Source organism: Scophthalmus maximus, chromosome 21 (genome assembly GCF_022379125.1).
Source record: "Scophthalmus maximus strain ysfricsl-2021 chromosome 21, ASM2237912v1, whole genome shotgun sequence".
Lineage (NCBI taxonomy): Eukaryota > Metazoa > Chordata > Actinopteri > Pleuronectiformes > Scophthalmidae > Scophthalmus > Scophthalmus maximus.
Genome location: NC_061535.1, coordinates 773,195 through 798,958, shown reverse-complemented (window position 1 = coordinate 798,958; position 25,764 = coordinate 773,195). Strand labels below are relative to the sequence as shown.

General features: G+C 40.0%; 2 protein-coding genes across 8 annotated transcripts in view; one reads left to right on the top strand and one right to left on the bottom strand.

Moving 5' to 3' along the window:
- The window catches only part of lmbr1 (limb development membrane protein 1), a 32,984-nt gene extending 15,683 nt beyond the window's left edge, over nucleotides 1-17,301 (bottom strand). For 4 of the 5 annotated variants that reach the window (XM_035618831.2, XM_035618833.2, XM_035618834.2 and 1 more), the window contains exons 1-9: nucleotides 17,096-17,301; nucleotides 13,730-13,802; nucleotides 11,689-11,728; nucleotides 10,216-10,355; nucleotides 8,638-8,741; nucleotides 1,792-1,918; nucleotides 1,357-1,425; nucleotides 1,175-1,239; nucleotides 789-861 (exon numbers count right to left, since the gene is read on the bottom strand). In XM_035618831.2, coding sequence (XP_035474724.1) covers nucleotides 789-861; nucleotides 1,175-1,239; nucleotides 1,357-1,425; nucleotides 1,792-1,918; nucleotides 8,638-8,741; nucleotides 10,216-10,355; nucleotides 11,689-11,728; nucleotides 13,730-13,802; nucleotides 17,096-17,158 — 754 coding nt within the window. In that variant the 5' untranslated portion in view covers nucleotides 17,159-17,301. Of the gene's footprint in view, nucleotides 1-788; nucleotides 862-1,174; nucleotides 1,240-1,356; nucleotides 1,426-1,791; nucleotides 1,919-8,637; nucleotides 8,742-9,288; nucleotides 9,337-10,215; nucleotides 10,356-11,688; nucleotides 11,729-13,729; nucleotides 13,803-17,095 lie in introns of those variants that run through there. The other variant, XM_035618836.2, reaches the window with a different exon arrangement.
- Nucleotides 17,302-17,345: 44 nt separating this feature from the next.
- On the top strand, nucleotides 17,346-23,825 carry nom1 (nucleolar protein with MIF4G domain 1). Of its 3 annotated transcripts, XM_035618828.2 has the most exons (12): nucleotides 17,350-17,510; nucleotides 17,596-18,545; nucleotides 18,645-18,757; nucleotides 19,264-19,459; nucleotides 20,219-20,542; nucleotides 20,667-20,777; nucleotides 21,115-21,285; nucleotides 21,371-21,492; nucleotides 21,591-21,723; nucleotides 22,663-22,794; nucleotides 22,900-23,009; nucleotides 23,503-23,825. In XM_035618828.2, exons 2-12 carry the CDS (start codon nucleotides 17,598-17,600, stop codon nucleotides 23,678-23,680), a joined length of 2,538 nt encoding a protein of 845 aa, XP_035474721.1. In that variant the 5' UTR covers nucleotides 17,350-17,510; nucleotides 17,596-17,597; the 3' UTR covers nucleotides 23,681-23,825. The 3 variants fall into 3 exon arrangements, with proteins under 3 accessions (XP_035474723.1, XP_035474722.1, XP_035474721.1); XM_035618829.2 differs by having other exon boundaries at nucleotides 17,348-18,545; XM_035618830.2 differs by lacking the exons at nucleotides 22,663-22,794; nucleotides 22,900-23,009; nucleotides 23,503-23,825 and adding an exon at nucleotides 22,371-22,655 and having other exon boundaries at nucleotides 17,346-18,545.
- Nucleotides 23,826-25,764: the final 1,939 nt, after the last annotated feature.

Sequence of the window (25,764 nt, the reverse complement as noted above, 5' to 3'; positions counted from 1 at the left end):
AGGCCTAAGGAACCATACGCTTAGGTGGCAGTCTATAGAGGTGGCCGGTGTAGCATTCGAAAACAAGTACTATCAGGGAGGAATCTCCCTTACCTCCCTGGTTTGAAAGGACGCTCTGCCTCCTCATTTGCTCGCATCTGTACACTTGGTTGCGTGCTTGAGTTAATATTAAAGTAAGTTTTGGAACATGGCCCAAACACTTCCTGCTTTTTCAGATTATTCAACGTCAAACAAGGAATTTGGGAATGCAGAGGGGTGTGCGTGAAAAGGAAATGCAGGCTGGAAAAATAAAATCTTCACCATCCACAAACTCTTTAAACATCGCCTTTGTTCCCAGTCCACAGAACAAACAGCACAAGGCCCCCAGGTTTCTTTTCAAAAGTCACTAAAAGAGTTGCTGCTCTTTAAAGTCTGCAGGCCCAAGCAAAACTTCTTGTAAAAGATTTCATTTCCATCCTATTACCCAGGCTACCATTCTAGGCCTGACATTAAATTAGGCAATCATTTCCCCAACAGTGACATTGGCACTGTAGTGCCTTAAATGGATCCTTAAAAACTTCCTTAACATAAAATATGGTCCCCGCCGTTCTTAAGCAAAAAGTTATGAGAGTAAAACAGTGGTAGAGAAAGGCTGGTGTCAAGTCAAGTGTGTGTGTGTGTGCGTGCACACCTGGCTGAATTTTCAATGCTAATTGATTCCAATGTGGCATGCTCCATCACACCCAATAGGACCGTCAGCCCCCCCTCCCTTCCCCTATAATGTGCCAACACGTCTCCCACAGACATACCGTTTAATCTCCTCTGAAGGGCTTCCTCCTGCAAATGGATGCAGTAAATCTGCTCATCCAGGTCCTCCAGGATCTGAAGGGGAGGGAGCAGAAAAGGAAGAGATGAAATGGGTTATAATTAGGCCCAAAGTGGGACTGGAGAGATGGCAGATGGGAGGATGGCTTGGTGATGTATTTGTAGTCCTCTGTCGCGAATGTAAATGACTGTCATGAGGAGCAAAGTGGGTTCAAGTCAGAGTCGATCTGTTCAAGTTCAACTAGTCTTTCATAGCAAAGCTCTTGTTTAAAAATTGGAATCAAACCGATTTAATAAACATTTTCTATTGAGCAAACAATTCACAAACAAACTATGTATATTCAAATACTTCATCCAAATGATTACTTACCGTTGGTTTTACTAATAACTGGCCCATGATGGTGAACATCCTGGACAATCCCACTGGAGTGCACACTAGACACAGGCAGAAAACAATGCGATCACATTGTGGTTTTTTTTTACACGATAAAGTAAACTATCTGATGTTAGTTGCACATAATATTGTGTATGGGATTGAGTTAAATGGCTTACTTAGTAAAAGCAGTCCTCCCATCAGAGATATACAAGAGTAGAGGTATGGTAGGTAGAATTCCCAAAGATCTACAGAAACCAAACATTAATTGAGTATAATATACACAAGGAAAGGACAGGTCAACATTTTGGTGGCTATGCAAGAGATTGTTTAAACTTGCAACTTTTATTTTTGATTTTTGGATAACACAAATGAAACATTTTGTAAATTTGTTCGTTTTAAAAGGTGTTGGTGGGCAAGTTTTTTTTTTTTAAGTAAGCTTAGCTAGTTTATTCCCTGATCCAGTCTTTAAAGCTTAAGCTGCAAGTTGATTAGCATATAGTAAATGCAGTCATGAGATGTATAAATCTTCTCATCTAACCAAATTTTCAAACTATTCCTTTATGAAAAAACAACATCAAAGATTTAAACGCACAAGTGGCTGAGGAACATACCATAAAGGGACTCCATACTGCCTGCATCATTGTCAATGAGCGCCGATGCCACCCACACTATACCGAGGATTAGCAGAGCCAGCAGGAAGAGCATCACAAAGGTCTCAAGAATACGTGCTTTAATGCCCTGACAACGGAAAGTGCACATAACAAAAATTGATTTAGAAATGACGGGTACAATTGAAATCAATATCATAATAGACAATTTAAAAAAAATCCAAAACAAAAAACTAAGTGATGGTCATTGCAGAGCTGGAGGATGATTTACTTGACATCTCCCTCCTCACTCCATCCTGCCTCGCTCATTCTAAACAGCATCATTTCCATTCGCAGCACACAAACGTGACATAAACACTCCCACGGACTTCTCTGTAAAACAGCTCTTTTATTCACATATATTGAGGGCTGTAAAGTGGGTCTAACAGGGCTGGTGGTGGCAGAGGTGATATTTAAAAAATGAGGAGGGGGTGCCTGTAAGGAGCATGAAGCCTTGCTGGGTTAGCTACTGTCTGCGATCAAGAGCAGACCTCCCATCTGGGGCTGATTAGGAGCTCCCTTAGCACCATGGCCGCGTCCCAGGCCAGGCAGACAAGAGAGTTTTGGGGTAATTTGGGTTTTCCGGGTCACAAACTGCTGAGTGGTTAATAAAGTCCTCCTACCTATTGACACAGTTTCCATTTCCCACCCTGCTGGAGAGCCAAGCGTCTAGCACTGTAAGACAGATAAGTGTTCTCATACACATGTCATGTAGGCGACCAGGCACAGGCTAACTAACAAGGGCTCTCTGCTTTCGGAGCGCTGCTCAAATTAGGTACATGTGAGCAATTTGTTACCAGCTAACATAATGTCTTTGTGGTTGCTGTTCAGTATTTGCCAACAGGTACGTGAAGGGGGTCTGTTTGAAAGTTCCCCCTGTTAATCATGAAGCCACTTCACAGAGTGGGAATGGGTTTAATCCTGCAGATAAAATGCTGATTCAATCAAGCGAGATTCTTTTTTTGTTTGTTACCTGACACAGTTTATGACTGTCAACCAAACTACCCATGCTTTGGTGTGTGTATTGCAATTTGGGTCACTGATTCGCAGCTGTCTTCTCTCCTATGCAAAATACAGTTCCTTCTAACACACTCATATCTTTTACAAGCAGCTCTCTGAAAAACAGCATTCACGACTAAAAGACACATTCGGTAAATTCGGTCTAAAATGATCACTGACCCATTCAGTCCATACTTTGGACATTGTTATATTGATTTCATCTAATTCCATTCATTGTCAGGGATAGAAAATCCAATGTAGCATAATTTCGCTATCAGCAATCACTTGTTCTGTACATCCCTTTCGTCTTCTCTTACAATGATATTCTGGAAAAGCCTCAGTGAGTGAGAGTAGAATTTTCTAGCACAACAGAGAGGAAAGTGGGCAGGGTCTGGAGTGCCCCAGTGTGGCCAATGTGGACACTGCAGCCTCTCGACAGGTAACGTTAGAGCATGTCAATGGGACCTATAGAACCTATTAAATAAACCTAAAAATACCTAATATATCATGAAGAAGAAATAATAATCGTAAATATATCAGTGAGAATATATCTTAAGGGAACCATGTAAGTATATGTGCCGTTAATCCATTTATTATGAATATCATTATGTTAAAAATAAACCTAAAATCTGATGTGGACATAGATTTTGCTGACTACAACATACTCTTTTATACACTCACAGATGGATTGAGCAATCAACCATCTCACAGCCCAACTCAAATAGGCAGTGGGGAAAACACTCAACAACACAAAATAAAAAAGAGGGATGGTGAGCTATAGAGAGAGCAACAGAGAGAGATTGGTGGAGGAGAGGAGTCAACGTCTGAGCGCATCTCATTCCCCTGAGGTAAGAGAGGTGAGAGAGGAATGCTTTCAGGGACTTCAGCCACGTCCCACACACGCTCTCTTAAGGATGCATCGGGACAAGCAGAAGTCACAGGCAGGACGTGCCTCTGCTCAAGTGCACCAGTCCACCTTAACAAGCTGCCCATGCCATGTTGAAGGTGTATTCCCTTTAGATAGGTCGCTCAATCATTTATAAGACTCAAATCATTATCCATTCAGATCATTTAGGGCAAAGGCAATGCTTGTCACCTCCCTTACTATCATCCCTGGTTCCTGCCTAGCTGGAAGAGCAATCCAGTGTCACACATGGTTTGACCGAATGAGAGAAAAAAGGACACTGAACTGAGAGGCCTGATTGATTTCACTGGTCCAGCCACATGCATGACATTGCACACTGAAATGTCTGTCCATCCTAATCTATTCTTGCAAGTCATTTGTTCCCCAGCACAAAGGGAAGGACAAGCAATTGTGAGCTTTGAAAAAAAGGGTGGTATAAAAATAAGATAATCCAACCAAGCTATCATCACTGATCAAAGATAAAACTGACAAATGATGAAGGGAGGGGAAAATGAAAAAGACCTGTTCCTTGGCATTCAGAGCGCCTGCTGAAAGTTTCTATTTTTGCCGTTCTAAATGTGTAACTACCTCTAAATATAGCAGCTCTGAAATATTCAGCATCCCCCGATCCTCACACTGGGGAGACTTCCAAGAAATGCATGTAGTGGCCAGATAGGAAAATAACCGCTTCATATGCCCAACCAAAGGAAACATGCATGAATTCACGTGTACACATGCACAAACATACACACATACAGACAGACAGACAGACAGACAAGCAGCCAAGTACATCAACCTCCAAATCCACCCAATTTAGCGTCTAACCTATATGCTGCAGAAAAAAATAATGCACAATCTACCACTGTCTCTGATGTTGTATGGCGAGTGGTGAATCCAGCAAGAGTTCACCAATGGAAGCCAAATGTAATAGTAGACATAGGGATGGGTGATCTGGCCAAAAGATCGTATGCCGATCTATTGGGGAATCGAAATCCACGATCTGAATCACGATTCTTTTTAAAACAAGTGAGCCAAAAAGAACAAAAAAACAAGTGAGTGTTTCATGTCAGAAAAAGACAAATAACAATAAAATGTATTAAAAAAATAACAGATCCGGTCTGACTTTGACCAGCAATAGTAGAGTGTACTTTCACTTTCACTAAATGCTTCTACAGATCGCTTGTTTCCACCTTTACTTGCAAAACACATTTGTTACACTTTTGGCAAAGAGCGTTGTCTCCATCGATTTGGTGAAGTACAACCAGACTTTCGACCGGTTCACTCTGCGATATCGCTACACGAAACAGCCGGTCTGTCTCTGTCTGTGCTGCGTGTGTCAGACAGTGAGAGCTGAACATTCCCCCTGCAGTGGGCAGGCTCCGAGACACACACACAGATCTCTCCTTAGGATTGGGAATAGCGAAGATTCATCAAACACAAATGCGTTAATTTCTTAAATTGGCAGCACACAATATGAATTTATCTAATAAATAAATAATATCTGTTGGTTGAAATTTTTGCACGTGCAGTTTTCTTTAACAAAAGTGTTGCAGAAACTTCAGCACGATCTGTATGATTCCTTTGAAAAGCAGATAATAAACCAAATTAAGATCATCCACGGTATAAAATCGCCCACCCCTAACAAGGGCGAAGAGTGTAATAAGCAAGGGAGGGGGCAGGGCCCTTTTTTGCTCCCCAGCAGAAGAAGACTGCCCTCTTTGCTAAAGACATGCCAGATGCCCAGGACCTTATTAGTGTATCCTTCAACCAGTCGGCCGCATTGCAATGGCCGTGTCAAAGACAGAAAGCAGAGGAGAGGGACACTCTGTGAAGTCACAGAATTAACTTCTAAAGACTCTTAATAAAACTTAATACGGACCAATGACAAGAGAGCATGGGAAATGATCTGCATCACATCGTTTTGTTCAAACCCCAGGGGTGTGTGTAGGGGGCAATTTTCAGTAATATTGTGATGAATGGAAACTCTTTTGAAAAGGCCATTCTGCATCTGTGCTGGCATCAAATGTTCCCTCAAGTTTTATTTGCCATCTTACACTGACGACAGCATGTTCTGATTACAGAGAGGTCACCCCCGAATAGCCTATCTACATAGTTCTCTGCCCGTATTTAAGGGAGTAACTCCACTCAAATGATAGAAGACAAGCAGAGTCCTTGTTGTCTTTAAAATCAGTAAAAACAAATAAAAATCTGGTGTAGAGTCTCAGAACTTATTGCTTAGTTCAGAAAACTGAGTCACGAGAGGAGGGGAAAAATCCTGAGCAACTCGCTTGTCCTTTTTTAAATTCCCAGCTCAAACTAATATGTTGCCATGGGAACGAACATTGTAACAGGCAGCTTTAGGGGAGACATTGTGACCTTAAAGGAAAGTATGTAAACACCACTTTATATTCTCTGGCTGGTCCTGCCCGAAAGAAGGCCTGGGAAAAATGTCTGCATGTGCAGGAGATTTGAAATAAATATCCAGCCCCCCATTGTGGAGCTCCAACAAAGAGGAGTATCTTAGTAACACCATGCGGGTTTGCTTGGCGAGACGTTTTCTCTCTCTCTCTCTCTCTCTTCCCCCCTCTCCCCCCCTTTCCCTCCACAATAAACACACTTCTCATCATCGGCGGGTTAGAGCTTAGGATGAGATTGATGAGGAGTTTCTTTAACTACCAGATGAAACCTGTTGGCCCTTCTCTGGGTCAGTCAGGGGGTCAGACTCATTCCAACTCGTTTCAGGATCAAACACATTTCAATACTGTGGGTAAGACCCTATTCACTGCAAAGCATACTTCACACAACTTATGTGGTTTCTTCACCCAAAAATAAATGTCTGGGGAAATCCCTAAAATGTTTTAAGAATATAAAAAAATAATTTTATTCCACAAAAATTTACAAAAATTTGGCAAGTGATAATGAACATCAGTAAGACAGTAGGATTAGAGATAGACCTGCAAGAACTTTTTTTTTTAGTTCGATCTCATTGTTTCTGATTAAATATATCTTCAAGGTGTACTTGCCGTGTATGATAACTAAAACGATGTATGTGCCTTCATACAAATGTAAGTGAAAAAAGGCTTGTGCTGTACACAGTGTTCGTGAAGAGATGCTGATCATCTCAATAACACAGATTGCTCTCATCAATATAATGCCATCTACTGGTGGTGCGGAGACAACATAACAGATACGTGACAGAAATCCTTAAGCGGGACATTATCGAAAATTGACACATTTTTATCTATAACAATGCACTTAAAACACCCAACACCGAGAAGTAATACATGTAGAATACTGCTACATATACATATGCAAGATTCAAAGGCAGAAATACATTATGGCAAAGAGTTTTGTTAAACATGATCAGAACCTAAAAACCTGAACTACACATGGACCTTTAGTGGCCTCAGTGATGCAGCTTTTTTGTAAAGATTTCAGAACACAGCAGTAAAATGGGAGACATTTTACAGCAACAAATAAAGCTAGATCATAACATTTGACATCAAAGCCCTAAGTCACTTCGATTCATCCACAATTTGGACAATTTGGTAAACTATTAATCATTCAGGTGACAGAGCCTCTGAAGAGCTGAACAGTTAACATTCAAAAAAAAAAAATCCACATTTCCATCTTTATTCTGGTGGCGTCTTTTAGTACATCGTCAAAAGTAAACACAGCCACATGAAAAGCCTGACACGCAATGTTAGTAGTGAAATTCATCATTCACTTCATTTCCGCAGTCAAAAGGACCTTGTAGTGCCATAACATTAGCCGGGGAGGTTAAAATGCCACGTTAAATCTTATGACATTGTGGTCTAATGTTTTATTGGGGAAAGGGATAACATCACATTATGAATACTAAGATCTGCGTTTTACATTACCCTTGCTGTCGGCCACATGATTGACTCTGCAGGCCGCTTGTTTTTTCTAAGCTGCAACAGGAGTGTCACCTCCACCCCTTCCTTAGTACACACAATATATCCCTCGACGTGCAGCTCAACATTGAACAGTGCTTCCTCTAAGCAAATTTATGGAAGAGCAGTAGCGAGAAACAGTCACACTAAAATAAAAAAAGAACAAAAACGAGAAATGTGAAAGAGGCCCTTATCCTGCTGCCTACACATCAGGACCTGCCCTCTGTAGAAGAAATCCAACCGAAACAAATTAGTGGAGCTGAGGAAGAAAAGAACTGCCTATACACTACAGTACAGACTAATTTTTATGTGTTTTTGCCAGGAGGGACATAAACCAGAGAGGTTTCAAACTGTGACACAGGATAGAGGTGTATTAAAAGTAAATCTTTCCCCCTCCATTTTGCGAGGCTCTATTGTGCTGTCATGTTGCTGCAACTTTATGGACTTTTGGAACACGAGCCCCCAGCCTCTTTTTTTTTTGGTAATCAATTAAACGAGGAAGTTCGCTGAGCCTTACAACTCGATTATTAGCCTGTCCTTTTGAAGTTTTATTTTAGGGGGCTGGGGAGGGGGTGACAAGGAATCAGGCTTTAAATCAGTGGGGTCGATGCAGCAGTGTTGAAGCGTTTGCAGCCTATGGCCTTATTGGAAGGGTTTGTCAGGATGTGGCACTGGGCGAAGACCAGATTCAGACTTTCATGGTTAATGAGCTTTCTGCGGTGGCAGTTACGGTCAGTGGCGTGAGTCAGGAAGAGGGCAAGGACTAGGCACCTGCTGCTGCTGCCTGAATAGCAAATCATAGAAATACGGCGACAGGAAAAAAGCACAAAAAAAAACAGGGTTCCTTTCATTTCATTTTTAAGGTCTCATTTTTCGGACCTTAGTTTGTTATTTTGCAGTGTCTTGGTAGTCATGCACACAAGAAAATAAACACAAATAAAAAATATAAATATATAAATATATATATTACAGTTAAGAATTGAGGAAATGTACCTTTTTTGATCCCGCAAATCCCTCAGACTCCAGGAAGAAATAAGCAAAAGGCATCAGGACGAAGAGGCAAAGGTTGGAGAACAGTGACACCAGATTCCAGAGACCTGCAAAAACCAAACGCATGAATTCACTAATTTAATCTTACACACAAACCCTACATTATATAAGGTGGCAGTTTTCTTTTTAATGTAAGATTGACTTTTGTAATGCTCTAAGTCCACAAGCACATTTTTCGAGACTTTGATGCTTTCCCTTGAATATTGTTATAAAGTGGGATTGGAGGCGCCAACACGGGGTTGTATCTGGTAGGAGTCTCTCTAGAAATGTCTACGTCTCTGATGCCCCCTGGTGGATGTGGAAACACCCAACAGGCTTAAGAACACCACTGTGTCGATGAAGTCAGTGTACATTGGCGATAGTGACACAAAAGAAATGAAATGATCTGTTAAGTGGTGATATTGAAAATTAAACAGATTGACTCTAACTTTTGGGTTTAATGAGGGAAAATTTGAGTAAAAAAAAATATCTACTTAATTTGTTGCATGCATCATTTATCACAAGTAGTATTCATTCTACAAGATTCTATAAGTGTGGTAACATTTCATGTTGTGAAAGTATAAAATTCACTGTATAGACACAAATGGACATTACCGTCTTTGTTCTTGTTTCTCTGGTTTTCCAAAATATTTTCAGTCTATCCTGACAGTAGAAAAATAGGATAGAAATCGAAAAATAAATCTAAAATGAGCACTTGAAGCTGTTTTTGCCTATTCGACAAAGGTTTATGTACTGTATTGAGTCTTGCACCTTTGGGTAATATCTTTATGGTTGAATGCAGTTATTGTAAGTCGCTAAGGACAAAAGCGTCTGCTAAATGAATGTGATGTAATGTATTACAGGTAAATATCTATATGGCAATATTCAGTAATATTACATATACAGAGATTTTTTGTGAAAACTATTTTGCCCTAAAATGCTTGAATTACATTATTTAAATTGTTACAAGAATCAACTATCCTTTTAAAAGCCTGATTATGAGCAACAGTGACAACAACACATGAAGGTTGTACTAAAACATGTTGAGGGGTATCTCTGTTTATTAAACTAAGAAGATAAAATGGTAAGTCAAGAAGATTCAAAAGCTCTGCACACCCACATCTATTAATCAATAATTTAAATCCAGTTTCTATAGTATAGTAAACACCTAAAGCTTAAAACAACACTAATGCATCTATTCTTTCCAAGAGTAAAAATGATGGTGTGTTTTATTTATCATTATGATTATATGTTTTACATACAATAGCAAAACATTAGTGTAACAGCACAAACTGAGAAGGGTTAGCTAACCACATGTTACCATAAGTTTTTGCACAAAATCCCTCTTTGAAACTCTTCAAAATAAAATAAATATTACCTCCATCGACATACAACTGTTTCTTTAACCAACATTGATGTGGGCACTAGTCACAATTTGTAAATTATGTTAATCACCACAGCTATTGCATTTGACATAAGAGTATAAAGTTAATAAAATTAGTTCATCAAACTAAAAATAAAAAACATGTGTGATCTACTGACCATGGATGAGGGAGCCATTGAGCCACTGGATGTAATAGTTTTTGGGGAAGGAGAGGAGGATCTCATTACTAATGATTGAGAAAGGCAGTAGGAAGACGGCACCACCCGACACTGCCAGGGTGAAGGTGCACAAGTACAATCTGCAAATAGAATCACACACACACACACACACACACACACACACACACACACACACACACACACACACACACACACACACACACACACACACACACACACACACACACACACACACACACACACACACACACACACACACACACACACACACACACACACACACACACACACACACAAGATAAAACACGCAGAATCGCAAGAAGGTAGTAAAAAAATAATATTTTTCAAATCCCATTATATGTTACAAGCTTGGGTACTTGGTTAATGAAGGATTCATTTTGGGTTGTATTATATTACGACAGAGTCACTTGAGTTACAGTGTGATAGGAATTAATAAGCAATAGCAAGTCTGGATTAAACCTATTGAGTGACCACTTAAATAGCACTGGATTTTACTGCCAGCAGGCTCAATGTCAATCTATTCTTTCAATCATCTTTCTACTCCTCACTTATTCACCCCTTCTCCCTTTCCTGGAACAAAGGACGTGGACTGGCAGTAATTCTGCAGCCTGCAACTTGTACAGATTCCTATGCTGTGGGTTTCTGGATTGGGCCCAGGGGAGTGACCATCTGCTCAGTGGTCCTCAGTGGGGCGGCACGTCACCATATCCATAAATAATCAAATTAATCTGAAATGCTTTCCGTTATTCTGCTGCTCCCTGAGAGTCATTTTCCTCAGCTGGACTTAAAAAAGGAGTGAGACATGTAATTCCACCATGAGAGATATGTGATACTTGCCACCACTCCTCTGGCTTAAGTAACACATTGAAAGAATTAGTGGTAATTATATTTCAATGATTCATTTTTTCATTTCTTGAGGAAATTAAGATTTCAACCACAGTAATCAGTGCGTTAGTGCATTTAAAAAAAATTAAATTCATGCAATTCATTTTTAATGATAGCAGCTAATAATTACTTTTATCAGTTAAAATGTTGCTTAGTATTTTGTTATTAAAATCAATTAATAGTTTGGTCTGTAGAATGAAAGGAAATTGTGAAAATTACCAGTCAAAATTTCCTAATGATATACTGGAACATGAAAATGTTTTAAATTGTTTCTAGCAAACATGACTTAAATTATTAATCTGGTATCAAAATAGCATCTGATTGATTTTCTAATGAGCAAACAATTATTTCAGCTCTAATCAGTAACATATCATTCAAATAATAAGAATGATCCTTCTTAGAGGAGCTCACTAACTTTCTTTACTTATGTTTGCTTACTTCGAACAAAAACAAAAAGCAACTAGTAAACCTGAAAAGTTATTTAACTCAACAGCACCTGTGAAAAATGTCCTGTGAAAAAGACAGCTCCGATCTAATTTTACTCACGATATTCTGTTGACAACAGCATCTTCATCCTCATGGTCATCTGTAGAAGAAACCAAACCACTTTAGTCACATGGTGGGACACTGGCTAAGCTAATGAACTGTGCATGGTCCGCGTTTTATACATCATATTATAACCAAGACAGAAATGAGAGGAACACAACATTGTTATTATTATTATTATTTTTCCTAGGGCAGAAGCGAGAAAGGAACTGTGAAGTCATTATTGCAGGTCCAGGACACTTGCTGTGACTCCCCAGTAATCAGATCTTTGTACCAACACTTCCTGATTCAGATGGTTATCCCACATGATGATGATGATGATGATGGTGGTGGTGATTATCATCTTGATTCAAACGTACAAAACGACTGTTTGATGAACACAGAAGATCTCATTTTCTCTGGCGGCTGTGGCTCAGGATGTAGAGACGGTTGTACAAGAGGACAGTGGTTACCAACCGGGGGGGCCCGACCCCCACTAGGTGTTGCCCAAGCTCAACAGGGGGGGTCGCAAAGTCCTTTTGATTTTAAGGGTGTAAGAATTTTTATAGGAAAAATATTGATAACTAAGCATTTAATTGTCATGCGCTGCCCAATTCTCATCTGTCGTAATCAGTCAGTCATGAGAGCTTCATGTTGTCGCGGTTCAGTGCAGAACACAGTTCAGTTTCCTCATCCTGCACCAAGAGAACGAGAGAGAGAGCCGATGGTCGAGGGAGCTACAGACTGGATGCAGAGAGGGAGCGGCATCAGTGAGGAAAGATAATTGAATCAGAAAAATAAAAGTGTTTTGTTTTGTTTTGTTTTTATTTCAAATCTGATTGGTTCATGGTGGTAATGTTGTAAAGCAGAATCAAACACAGGCACATCTCTGCTCAAGATGGGACTTTTGTTTATTCAATGCAGTCACATAGGTATGAGCTGTTCTTTTGGACAGTTTTAGGTATCTCTTTGAACACTTTCATCATATTTTAATAATCTGAAGCAGGTTGCCAATCTTATAGGAAACTGTTTTCCCCATCTTTAGTTGTTTTGAAAACAATGTATTGCTACTTGGACAATTATAAAGTAGAAAGTGACAGAGAACCTTTCATAAAATATAACAACAACAAATAGAACCCCAGATTGAATTTGTGGTGCAAATTGATCTACTTTCAAAATGGGGGAAGGGAAGCTCAGGTGACCTTGACATACTAGATTTGTTCTGGGAACATAAAAATCTGTTTATTCCCACTCAGGCCTTCTTGTTTTCCTCTCCGTGTTTCTGCTTCGTAACTTGGTACAGAAGATCAGTGTCAGTGCTTAAAGGGGCAGATAGCGATTTTGGAGAAAGCTCGTGTCTCTCTCTTTGTTATTGTTGATGATTTTATTGCACTGACCAAGCCACTGACCCGCAGCCTTGGGTATGGGAGACCAACGCACTAACCACAAGGCCAAAACACCTGAGTCATTCATTAGCACATCTCTTAAGGTGTCAGGGAGTGATGTTTACAAACTGCACACACAGTGTTGTGAGTTGCGGTTCGTAAAAATGTTTTGGTTTTCAATTTAAAGAGCCAACACAGAATCGACACCTAGTGGACCGCGAGTAAATATTTTCTGATTTTTACAAAAAGTGTATTGGATTAAAATCACTAACTGCCTCTTTCACTAACAGTAAGCTTAACTGTCATAATGTAGCACATTGAATTCATGCTGCCACAGCCCTAAAAGCAATTTTGGGCGGTTACAGTTAACACAGATCCAGAGCTCACTTGTGAGTGAGGACGCTTATATATACACCTAACACATTCTTGGCATTTACTTCCTTTCAGTCTATACACAATGATGAGCTCTTTCTGTGCACAAACACAGCACAAACACAGCATGAACAGAGATAACCAAACTTCTACAATGTTAGCTGTGAAAATAGTTGCACCACAGACACATTTGTGCTGTCTATATATTAAAAGTGATCCTTAGACGTGTGACAGTCTCACTCCTGAGGCACTTGCAGATTGCTGTTCCCACAGAGTGAGAGATCATATTCTGAAGAAACACTTACCACTCTTCCTCTTGTATCTGGTTATGATGCAGTAGGACACAATGTAGAGGACTGCAAACAGGAGGAAACAAATCTGAAACGACAGCATAAGCAGAATATTAGTATGAGATTTGACATGACTGAAGATGAATAAGCACCCAGTGATCAACAGAATATTCCAAACCTGTATTCTTCATTTCCTGTTATGTCCCATACCATGGGCTAAGAATAATTATGCAGGCCCTATAAATTGTTTATTATAACAAACATATACCTTTGTGCGGTACTCTCAGATTATATGTCTTAAAGACTTTGGTTTAGCCCAAAATCTGTTACACAAATTGATACAAATTGATACCAATGAGAACTTAAATCATGATCCCAGTCATCTGGGAATATTGTCGCCTCTGTGTTTTCCCATGACCAACAGTCTGACTGGTCAAGAGCAGGTAGATTAAATGTCACTTGAGTGTAAAAGTAGCATCTATAATGCATTTTCTGAAACATAGACAGCTGTGGACAGCGACTGTGTGAAGTAGATCACCCAACCATTTGACTGTCTATCGTGTATAAAATGTACTTGCTAACCTGTGCGTCCCTCCATGTGTCTTACTGGGGTGGAAAAGAATATCTTGTCTTTTGGTATTGTATATATAAATGTTTGCTGAAAATAACTGTGGGACCACAGTTAACATGCAAAATGGGAATATTTCCTCTATGGCAAAAGTATAGTCAGCAGTAGAGCTGCAACAATTAGTCGATTAGTAATCGACTACTAAATTAATCGCCAGCTAATTTGATAAATGGCTCAGGTAATTTTTCTAAAAAAATCTAATCAAATAAAAGTCAAGCTTTTTAAATGTGAAGTTTTTCCTTTTTCTTTCCTACTCTATGACAGTAAACTAAATATATTTGGTTTGTGGACAAAGCAAAACATCATTTTGGGGTTTGGGAAATATGATAAACATTTTTCACCATTTAATAGACCAAACAACTAATTGATTAATCTGCAGATCAATCAATAATGAAAATAATCGTTAGTTGCAACACTAGTAGGCAGTACAGTTAACTATTATCCACTTATTTGGGTATAGAACAAAAAAACACAATGTTTCACTGTTTCCCAACCTCCAATGACACTAATTTAGCCAATGCTAAAATCAAAGTGGTACAGACATTTCTAGTGCAGGGAATTTATTAGGTAATAACAGGCTCAAAACAAGCAGGATGGTCTTACAGAAAGATCACATTCCAGATTCTCCCCGTCTACTGTGACACTTGGATGTAACTAATGTTAGAAGCTCACTTCAGCACATTGCACCCTGTAAACATTGCAAAAGCTCATCATGGCTGAGCTGGGATTATAAAATGACTCAGCCAAACACCAGGCAGATGGTGCACATTCCAGACAGAGAGAACCAACTTTTTTTTTGAAATACCAATGCTCCCCAGTCAATCTGGGGACCTATGTAGTGTTATTGGACAGCTGTGGAAAAATCAGTTTCTTATCAGTTGCAGTCGCCTTCCAAATGAAAGAGTTATTCATTTCCAAGCTACGAACTCTGTGATGACATTGGCTCAAGCATAATTTCTTACCAAAAAGGGGCAAACCCAGAACAACACGCAATCAGGTGCACGGAGCTGATAAAATGGCAGACACACAAAGACACAACAGTCTGGGGGAAGATAACAGTACGTTTCAAGCACACCTGTGAACACCACGGACACTAGCCTTGATAATACCCTGTTTTCCCTCGGAAATTCTGAGTCATACAGAGAACAATAGAAAAGAGAGAAGGTAATGACAATAATTTAATTTCAGTTTTAAAGAAACCTGAATGCTGCCCAGGCTGTAACATAGCACTTTGCATTTGGTTTAACACAACATGTGACAGGCTGATAATGTTGTTTGACCACATGTATTTACACTGCCTTAACCAGTTTACTCACAGTAACATGGTTTTTCTGTGTTTTGTGCAAACATTTTTCAGTCAGTCCCAGAGTGGAAGACTTTCCCACATCTATGGTCTATTAAGAGCACGCCACTTTGCCACTGAGTCATTTTTACTATCTTTAAACTTAACCCAGAATAGACTGCAAATATAATCAAGCACAACAACAAACATCAATCCACTGGTGCCTGTGGAAATCCATCCATAAACTGACTCACCGTGCACATTAGGGTTAAATGACACAGTGACATTAGAACATCATGCAAACTGAAGAATATTGATATGGGATACTGAGAGGTAGATGAGGAGACAAGCTTGTGACAAAATGTGCAAGCTGAAGCTGAGATGTTGAAATTGCCTGCTTGTGAGACATTTAATGGTTTCTATTTTTCAAAAGTGTCTGCATGAAATAATAAACAAGACCTACTGCAGTCAAAGTGTCCCACCTAGAACTTCAGAGTTGTCTTTTTAAATAACGACAAGACATCGAGTCTCTCTAAAAACAATATGGTTTCAACAGTAACAGCTTACAAGTGGCCAACCAACAAGGACCTGTATGACACCAAATGCAAAGCTGCATTTGAACGCTTTGTTAGACACAAACATAACTCCTTATACAGTCTATTAAAATGCAAATAAAAATATGAATCCTCTCCTGTGTCCTGTCTCAAGCTAGATAAATATAATCATCCAACCACATGAACTCATCGTGAAATTTAGAACGTTTTTACAAAAACCCCAATCGTTGAATCTCATAAAAACTATGAAAACAAGACATGAAACTAACTTCAAACTCACTAAACCCCCATTGCAAACAAACCATCGTCTCCTAGTTGTAATGTTAGTGGTAGAAATGTTCATAAACAGATTCAATTAAAATAAAAAAAAATCTGCTTCACGTTAGGTTCTAAAGTGTAGTATTTTCACCAGATGATATGGTCTGAGTCAGGCTTTGATAGAAGATGTCATTTTCCGCATATAAAACCATATGCGCAGAAAAAGCATGCAGGATATTACAATATTATAAAGCATACGAAACAAATGTCTCCTCTCTCGAGTGCACTGTATTGCTGAGCAGTGGGGTGTGTTTTTTCATTCCAATTTAAATATCTTTTAGCAGGCAGGTGTATTTCTAAATATCCACAAAAAAAAACGTAAGCTAAGTTCAACGACTGAAATCAACTGGTTAATGGCAGCTAACGTTTAAGTATGCCAGCTTTGATTGGCACGTTCACACATTACCTTGTAATGTAAAACAAGATTAGCATAACAAATGAATTAACCGTACGTTAAATATCACATGTTTTAAGCTTCATAAATGTTGTCGAGTCAAAACTACCCACTGATGCTAACGCTAGCTAGCGTTGACGTCGGTGTGCAGTGGAGGACGTTGTTAGCCTGCTAGCCTTGGCTAGCCGCTCCGTGCGTTACTTACGATGTACTCTCGAACTTGGCTGTGGAAATTCTGCTCTCTGATAGTCACATCGTCTTCTTCCATTCTTCATATTGCAAATACAAGAAAAGGCTACAGACTCGCTACATGCTAGCTCGTACTCTAGGCACCGGATTTACCCTGACTGGTGAAAAGACAGTTTACATGGAAGATAAGCAGCTCCGTCCTGTAAAAAAAACCGCCCCAAAATAAAGGACGTCATTAGCCGGCGCCAGCTCTGTGACGTACCACGGAAGTAAATGGTCACGTGTTTATGGGTCACATCAACGATATCCTCATGGAGATACATGTGCCGGTAGTTCTATGTTTTAAATAGGCGACAGCTTTCATTTCGTGCATCTTTTTTGGTTGTTTCAAACCCGAATTTTAGTCAGCTCGTTGTCTAAACCGACCAACCGTGAGTTTTTTTAAGACAGATAGCAGGTTGAGTTTAACGTTATCCCGCTTATCGTCACTATCTCAGTTCATTTTTTTTTGTTTAGAGATGAAGGGGGAATTGAAGCAGAACAGCAAGAAGAAGAAGAAGAAGGCGAATGCAACGTTACAGAAATACATAGTGGCAGTGGACGAATTCGTTAAAAGCAAAAGTAGCACAGAAGGAGCGGAGCATGACCATGGGTTGAGATTTGTAAAAAAGAAAAGCAGAAAGGAGCTACGCCGAGAAAAGCGAAAAATTAAGAAAGCCAAAATGAAAAGTCATTACGAGGGTTACAAGGTCCTCAGTTTACCCCCAGGTGAAGGTGAAACCTCGGCAATGCCAGGTGAGAAACAGCCACGGGAGAAAAAGGAGAAGAAAAAAATGGAGAAAGCAAGTAAAGACCTGTCAAAAACAGACGCAAGCCAGGCTGCTACTGCTCCTAAAGAAAGGTCAGGTAACCATAAGATGCCATCATCCGCCAAGAAAGGCAAGAAAGTGAATAAGCTTCAAGAATCAAGAAAGATGGCACTCATGGAGGCAAATGAACAAGAGGACCGAGAGATAAAGAAGCTGGAGCGCCGCCTGGGATTAAACAAAAGGAAAAACAAAAAAAGTCTCCCACAGTCCTTTGTGGCTGATGGACTGGATTACATCCTTGGCTTGCTTGACCCTGGCACATCAGCTGCAGGAGTGTACGATAACGATGATGACATGGACATGGCCAAAGCAAACTTTGAAAAGCTTGATGACAATGACTCTCAGTTGTCCGATGATGATGAAGAACCTGAAGATCAGATGGCCAGTGAAGGCAGCGATGAAGATTTGGCTTCATTTGATGGTGAAAATGAGGAGGAGGAGGATGATGGTGATGATGAAATGGTTGATGAGGAGGAAGTAGAGGAGGAGGAGGAAGAAATGGAAGGTGACATTGACAAGAGTGATGAAAATGAAGGGGAAACGGAGAGAGAAGCAGACACTCCTGACACAAAGATATCAGAACCAGAGACAGAAACAGTGAGTGGACAAACATATGTTTCATTCCTGTCATAGCATTGACATCTTTAAGGCAATATATACCATATCAGATCAATGTTTAAATCCTCTGTTGTCTAGGTCACCTCTACAACTGGAAAATATGTGCCACCTCACTTACGTAACACAGGAAATGACAAACGCAAAGCTGAGCTCGAAAAACTAAAGAGGAATGTGAAGGGCCTGCTCAACAGGTAAGTCTCACCACAGAACTACATTTTAATTATTAATAATTCCTCTATTAGATGCCAAATGATTGTCTTCAATGGTTATTTGATTATCAAAGTTGTTGGTAATTACTTTTCTGTTAGATGGGCAGTAAGTAATTCGCAATACATGTTTTGTAAAAATCTGCGAATATTTCCCCACTGTCCAGTAGATTTAGGTTCTGTGGGTGCACCGGGAAAAAATCTGGGTTTTCGGCTCAGCCCTGGCTCTGTAAATCAAAAACCAAAAATGGTGCAGACCGCACCACACAGCACTGCAAGTGTAGTTTGTAAACATCACTCGTCGACACCTTAAGAGACTAAAGAGAGTTTGGAAGAGAGAGATTGCTATTCAAATATTAATAGATGTTGATGTATATTGATGAAAATTGATTATTATTCGTCAGAATAACCAATGGATTCTGTTTGAGATCTGATTGAATTACCAGAGAAGTCATTTTAAAAGTAATGATTCACCTTTAATACTATTTCAGGCTGAGCGAGCCCAACATGGCCTCTATCAGTGGTCAGCTGGAGGAGCTGTACATGAGCTGCAGCAGGAAGGATATGAATGACACCCTGACAGAGGTGCTGCTGGCAGCCTGCGTCACGCCGGCGCTGATGCCCGACAGACTCCTGATGGAGCACGTCCTGATGGTCAGCGTCCTCCATCATGCCGTCGGCCTGGAGGTAAAGACAGCCACTTGCTCTTGAGCTCATACACATTTTTTTATGTTTTAGCTTTTAGTTTCTGGAGATATTTCCCTTTAGTAGACCTCTAATTCTGTCTGCTCCACTGATAGTAGTAACAACAGGAGTCAGGTGTGTGCATGCTTGTGTGTTGTGCTAATGGTTAGGTAAATAAAGGCACACAAATGCACACCAGATTGATATTGGTCTATTGTATTTTTTATAAGCATTTTGTAGTTTATTCTAGTAATTGATTTATGTCACTAAGTAGGAGATGAAGGAAACTGTAACCACTGATTTGGGAAAAAACTTTTTGATTATTCATTTGACCCTTTTTTTCCTATGGGATTAGTTGCCCTTGTTATCTGATACCCCTATAATTTATTGGAAAATTATTTTTGACTGACTGGCTTTGGTTATGTAATTAGATTGTTTTCTTCATCCTGGCAAATGAGATTGCAGTGGATCATCAGTTGAACTAGCGACTGTCATCAGCTGACTTTTCCAAAATAGGACAGGGTTTGAGGAGTTTCTGAAACGCAAACTATTCCTTTTTTGACAACATTGTACTCGCCATTATTTAATTGCTATCTGGGGACGCAATAACTTTGCTAGCCTAAAGTCCATTGGGTTTGATTTAGCTCTCTGACAACCTTTGTGGGCTCATGTAAAACAGATATTCATCACATGTCATCGAGATGTATTCATAAATCAAACTGCACAATGAATCTGAACTGTGCACATGTCATCAATTTCCAGGTGGGGGCACATTTTCTAGAGATTGTTGTGCGGAGGTTTGATGAGTTGTACAAGAACCCAAGTGAAGGCAAAGAGTGCAACAACCTGGTGGCCATCGTTGCTCACCTCTATAACTTCCAGGTTGTGCACTCCCTCCTCATCTTCGACATCCTAAAACTTTTAGTGGCAGCGTTTACAGAGAAAGACATTGAACTAGTTCTTTCTGTGCTGAGAAATGTCGGCTTCGCCCTGAGGAAGGATGACGCACTGGCTTTGAAAGAACTCATCTTGGAGGCCCAACGCAAGGCCAGCGATTTGGGATCGAAGTTTCAGGATCAAACCAGGGTAGGGAATTAGTTCATTTATCAGACATTCTAATACCTCAAATCTATCTATTGTGTCCTTGATTTCTCATGTGTCCTTTTTGGAAGTTAATCGTACATTAAATGAATTGTGAACTTGTCCTCAGGTGCGTTTCATGTTGGAGACCATGCTGGCTTTGAAGAACAACGATATGCGCAAGATCCCAGGCTATGATCCTGAGCTCGTGGAGAGACATAGAAAGTTGCAGAGGACTCTGGTGGGCGATTTTTACAAGATGACCTTTTTTGGTTTGAAATAATCTTACCTCCCTATGTTATTGGAAATAGATTTAGATTTTAAATGTGAACCTCATTTTTGTGTACTGATACTCTTGTATTCGGCAGCTTCCACCTGTACCACTAGGTGGCTTCAGAGTACCACCTATCCAGAGTCAGAGTCCAGACAGTTGCTAATGCTTTCAGCCTGATCATGTTCATGGCTGCCTTACCAGTTATCAACCTCAGGATTGCAAGTGTCCTGCGTAAATATTTTTAACTGCTGTTTGCCTCCTAAGTACACTTGTGACTGATCGTTTGTGCATGTGTGTAACTCAGATCCACCGCAGCGCAGGAGGCAAAGACATGAAACTGAGGGTCTCTCTGGACAGTCTCCTGGCTGCAGAGCATGTCGGCCGCTGGTGGATAGTCGGCTCCTCGTGGAGCGGAGCACCCATGATTAACGAACCAGGGAACACAACCACAAAACAGTGTACCGCTGAAGGACAGGTAGAGTCAAATTATGGAACTGTGTCTATGGCCATAGCGACATCTATCACTTTAAATAAAACTGTCACAACTTTATTTGTCTCAGTTTAGTGCCAAAGTCTTAGAGCTGGCTAGGAAACAGCGGATGAACACTGAAGTAAGGAGAAACATCTTCTGCGTTCTTATGACCAGCGAAGATTACCTGGATGCATTTGAGAAACTGCTGAGGTTCGACATAGCTCGTGTCTCTGTCTTTGTTAAGTTGGTTGACCATTGTAGCAATTTTCATTTCCAAGTTACAAAGGCTTTTTTTGTTCTGTGTGAAGGATGGGACTGAAGGATAAGCAGGAGAGAGAGATTGTGCACGTTCTGATGGACTGCTGTCTGCAGGAGAAATCCTTTAATGCCTTCTACGCTGTACTGGGAGAAAAATTCTGCTCCCAAGATCGCCGCTTCCAGGTACTCTTAAATCTTAACACAAAAACATTTCCCTCACTTAATTCACATACAAGCTTGCAAATAAACACAACCAAATGAAATTCTCCTGCACTTAACATTATTAAATAAACCTGCCCCAGTTCCACAAAAGCTTAATGGACTACAACCACAAACAATCAAATTAGTATATGCAACAAACAGTTTCCCTGGACAGTTTTTATAACCTTGAAATCAGTAAAGTTTTTGTATAGTATTATATAAAATTAATACATTATTTAAAAAAAACATTTCAATCAAATTTATATTAAAGGTACTTTGAATAATAATAGTTTCTTTAGTCATTCAATCTAATTAAAGGTAACATCAATTAATTTTAGGTTCAGTAATTTTTATTATTTCTTGCCTTAGTAGCCCTCTATTTCACTGTCTGCTCCACCGATAATAGTAACATCAGGAGTTGTGCGCGCACGTGTACGTGCGTGCGTGTGTGTGTGTGCGCACGTGTGCGTGCGTGCGTGCGTGTGTGTGTGTGCGCGTGCGTGTTTGAGAGAGAGTGTGTGAGTGACCACCCAGTCGCTTAATCTGTGTGTGACCTGCCTGTGCCCTGCAGTTCACCTCTGCAGTGTGGGAGTCTCTCACCTCTTACATTATTTGACCCAAACTGTTAGGACAAACAATGGGGGCAAAACCACACTTCCTACTCTGCTGCCACGTAGACCACAGGTCTGTATCAGAATCTGATGACCATTGTCCTCATCAAAGAGCTCAAACTCTGGCTGGTGGGAAAGTTTGCTTTTCTCATGTAAACTGGTTCGGAAAGAGAGGATTACCTGCGCAGGGACGATACTTGTTGATGTTTTTATAGTTTCTTTTACTGTTTTTTATTTATTTATCTTTGTGCTCTGTGTCGCTCTGTGTTGTCATAGAATCCCTCCGTTTGATTGTCCTATGTTCTCCTAGATGACTTTCCAGTTCAGCCTATGGGACAAGTTCAGGGAGCTTTCCAACCTTCCCTGCAGGACCTTCAACAATCTGGTCCAGCTGGTCGCCCGCTTCCTCCAGAGAAAGTGCCTCTCACTCTCCATACTTAAAGTGAGAGACGTGTAGCCTGAGGCTTTCATTACATCACTTTAGTTTATCTGATAATGTCAGTCAATTAAATCAAGCTAATTACTCATGTCTGTTTTTTCTGTGTAGGTAATAGAGTTTGGAGAGCTAGATAAGCCCTCAGTTCGCTTCTTGCGTCAAGTGCTGACTAAACTACTAAAAGAAACTGAGTCAGAGGATCTAGCCAGCATATTTGGAAGGTGAGCTTCATTTTGCATTCACTCAAAATAAGACCCAACAATAGAAAAGTCCATTCTACAGCCATGCTAGCAGCACTGTGAGGCTTCACCTAGAATGTGTTAAGACTTTTCAATCAAACCACTAATGTGAAACTCATTGTGGCGTTAAAGGAGAGATCGGGACACAACCAAAATCTCAACCATGGGAACTGTTTACATTTTGATTTATTAATTTCATTACATGACCTGGGTTACAATAAGGTCTCATCTTCTGTGTTCTTTATAAAATGCCATGGCAATACATCAAATAGTTGGTGATATATTTCAGTGAAAATGATGGAGACAAAAATTGCCTACCACAGAGCCACACTGCTAGCATGGCAAAAAAGTATTTTAACAGTTCAGCAATGTTAACCTCCATTGGCCCACATCTTGTAAAACCACTCCTCTTTACTGCTTTGAACAATGTGAACATCTGAACATCAATGTCCCTCATTGTTTTTCCGTCCGCCAGGATTTCAGGAATTCCCAATCTCGGAATGCTGCGGGAGGGCTTGAAGCTTTTCATCAGCCACTTCCTGCTGAAGAATGCCCAGTCACAGGGACCAGCTGAGCAAGCAGCGATGCTGTCAGAGCGCGCCCAGGTCGCCACCAAGGCCATGGAGGCCAAAGAGGCCACGCTCAAACTGTAAAACACAACAGACGTAGTTTAAACCAGAACTGTGCAACACAAGAAGGCTTGTTTGAATGAAATACCTCTTAATCCAAAACAGAATCCTACAGTTTGTTTTTAAAAAAGAATATGATTTTGATATTAAATCTTTGTTTTTGCTTTTAGGAGTCTCTGTGCATCATTTTTTTCTGTGAAGGTTTTTAAGTATGGTGGATTTCAAATATGCTTTCAAACGCTAAAGTATTATACATTAAATTACCAATGAGTTTAGTGATAATTCGATGGCAATGCTTTGAATATTTTATAATTTCAATGCATCGCATATTCATCTCCCAGATACATCCTTCATGGTGATTTTATATTTGTTAATAAAACAAGGGTGAAATAACAAAAACTATTTCTCTTCTAAATTTGTTGTATGTGTAGTTTAAGAAATGTTTACACAATTAATTTTACATTAGTCATAAAAGCCTCAGCAAATCAGACATTTTGCCTAAAGCTTTGATATATTTGTAGAGAAAAAGATTTTCTCTCTACTTTATCCTAAAGGTTTTTTTCTGAGACTGCCCTCATGGAGGCAGTTTGCAGCAATAGTTAATATCACAAGGTTCAGGCACCTGGAACCATTCTTCTTGTCTTTACTGGGTCTATTTACACTCTTACACAAAATAAAGCACATTATAATAGAGACTTTTTCAGCCATAAACACAAGGTTTGTGAGTGTTCTTATCATTTTACTGTTGATAGTTCCACTTGGCCACTGTGAGTGTGAAATAACCAAGAGCAGTTAGAATAGAGGGACGGTGGCATCGTTCATTCAGTGTTTTCACGCCCTAACGAAATGACCCGGGGCCTTGAGTCAAGCCTTTTCTGTTTGCCCGCTGACACCGGTATCTGCCCGCGTGGCTAGCATAGCAGAGTCATTATGTTACATTTGATACTTGCTCCTATTAATTAGCTCCATTGGTGCGGTATTGTGTCAGTCTGAGGTCGGGAATGGGCCACCAATGTCAACCAGAGGAAATGTCCTCTGCCAGTCCACAAACCACACTGTAAGCTCCAAGTCGTGGGGAGTTAGGAGGTGTTTTAAAAACAGGTATGACTCGGTGCTCCCTCCATCAAGGCGAGGACAAGTGGTAAGAATTTGGAAATTCTTTGAGGAAAACATCCCAGTTAAAAAGTCGAGATAATGGGATCAACAGGCTCACTGTGCAGTCCATACACTGGCCATTATCTTCAGCTGAGAGCCAGAGAGTTGCCTTCAGCTTTACCTGGTTGGGCTTGACCCTCAGCTGAACTCTGATTTAGTCTGCTAAAGCAAACAGCTGAAGATAACCAGCAGATCCCTCAGTAATCCTGTTACAAATGGCACATGATCAGTCAACCCCTGCTATAGTTTAACCGGATGCCTGCGGGAACAATGATAACAAGGGAGACCATTTAGTGCACTGTGTTCTCTGGAAAGAAACTGTTGCACAGAGTAAGCACATGTACAAGTGGTTTATTAAATCGTGCCCATAGCTCAGTCACATTGAGAGACATTTCTCAATTTCATCATAAGATTATTCAATAAATGGTTAATGGTTGAAAGAAGATTGTATCAAATTTAATATTTGCTTTATATGGCAGGTGATAACATAGCCCAGGTAAGTAAATGTTTTGTGTAGTAGGGAAGTGATGCTGATGGGATGTTTGGTTCACATTTTTAGATATTGTACAATGGCAAATTCATCGATGTGTTATTTATTATATCAATCTTTATCATGTTAATAATTGTGGTATTTTTAAATTATTAGTTATTTTCAGTTACAAGGAAAGGGAGGTCTGACCAGGTCATGTTTCGATCTTGTTTCTGACTTTCTCCCCAAAAGGGCAATTCGAATATACTCTAATATGCACCAATTAAAAAAATAAAATAAACGAAACGAATGGGCATAATTTCTTATAGTAATATTTAAATCTCTCTCTATGAATTAGAAATATAATATTTTTAATATTTGTGGTGGTTGAGAATGTGGTGGGGATGATTTCAGTCCTGAAAATAGTGCCTGAGCAGCCACGCTGTCGCTTAACCGGCCACTTAAAGGCTTTATTAATACGAGC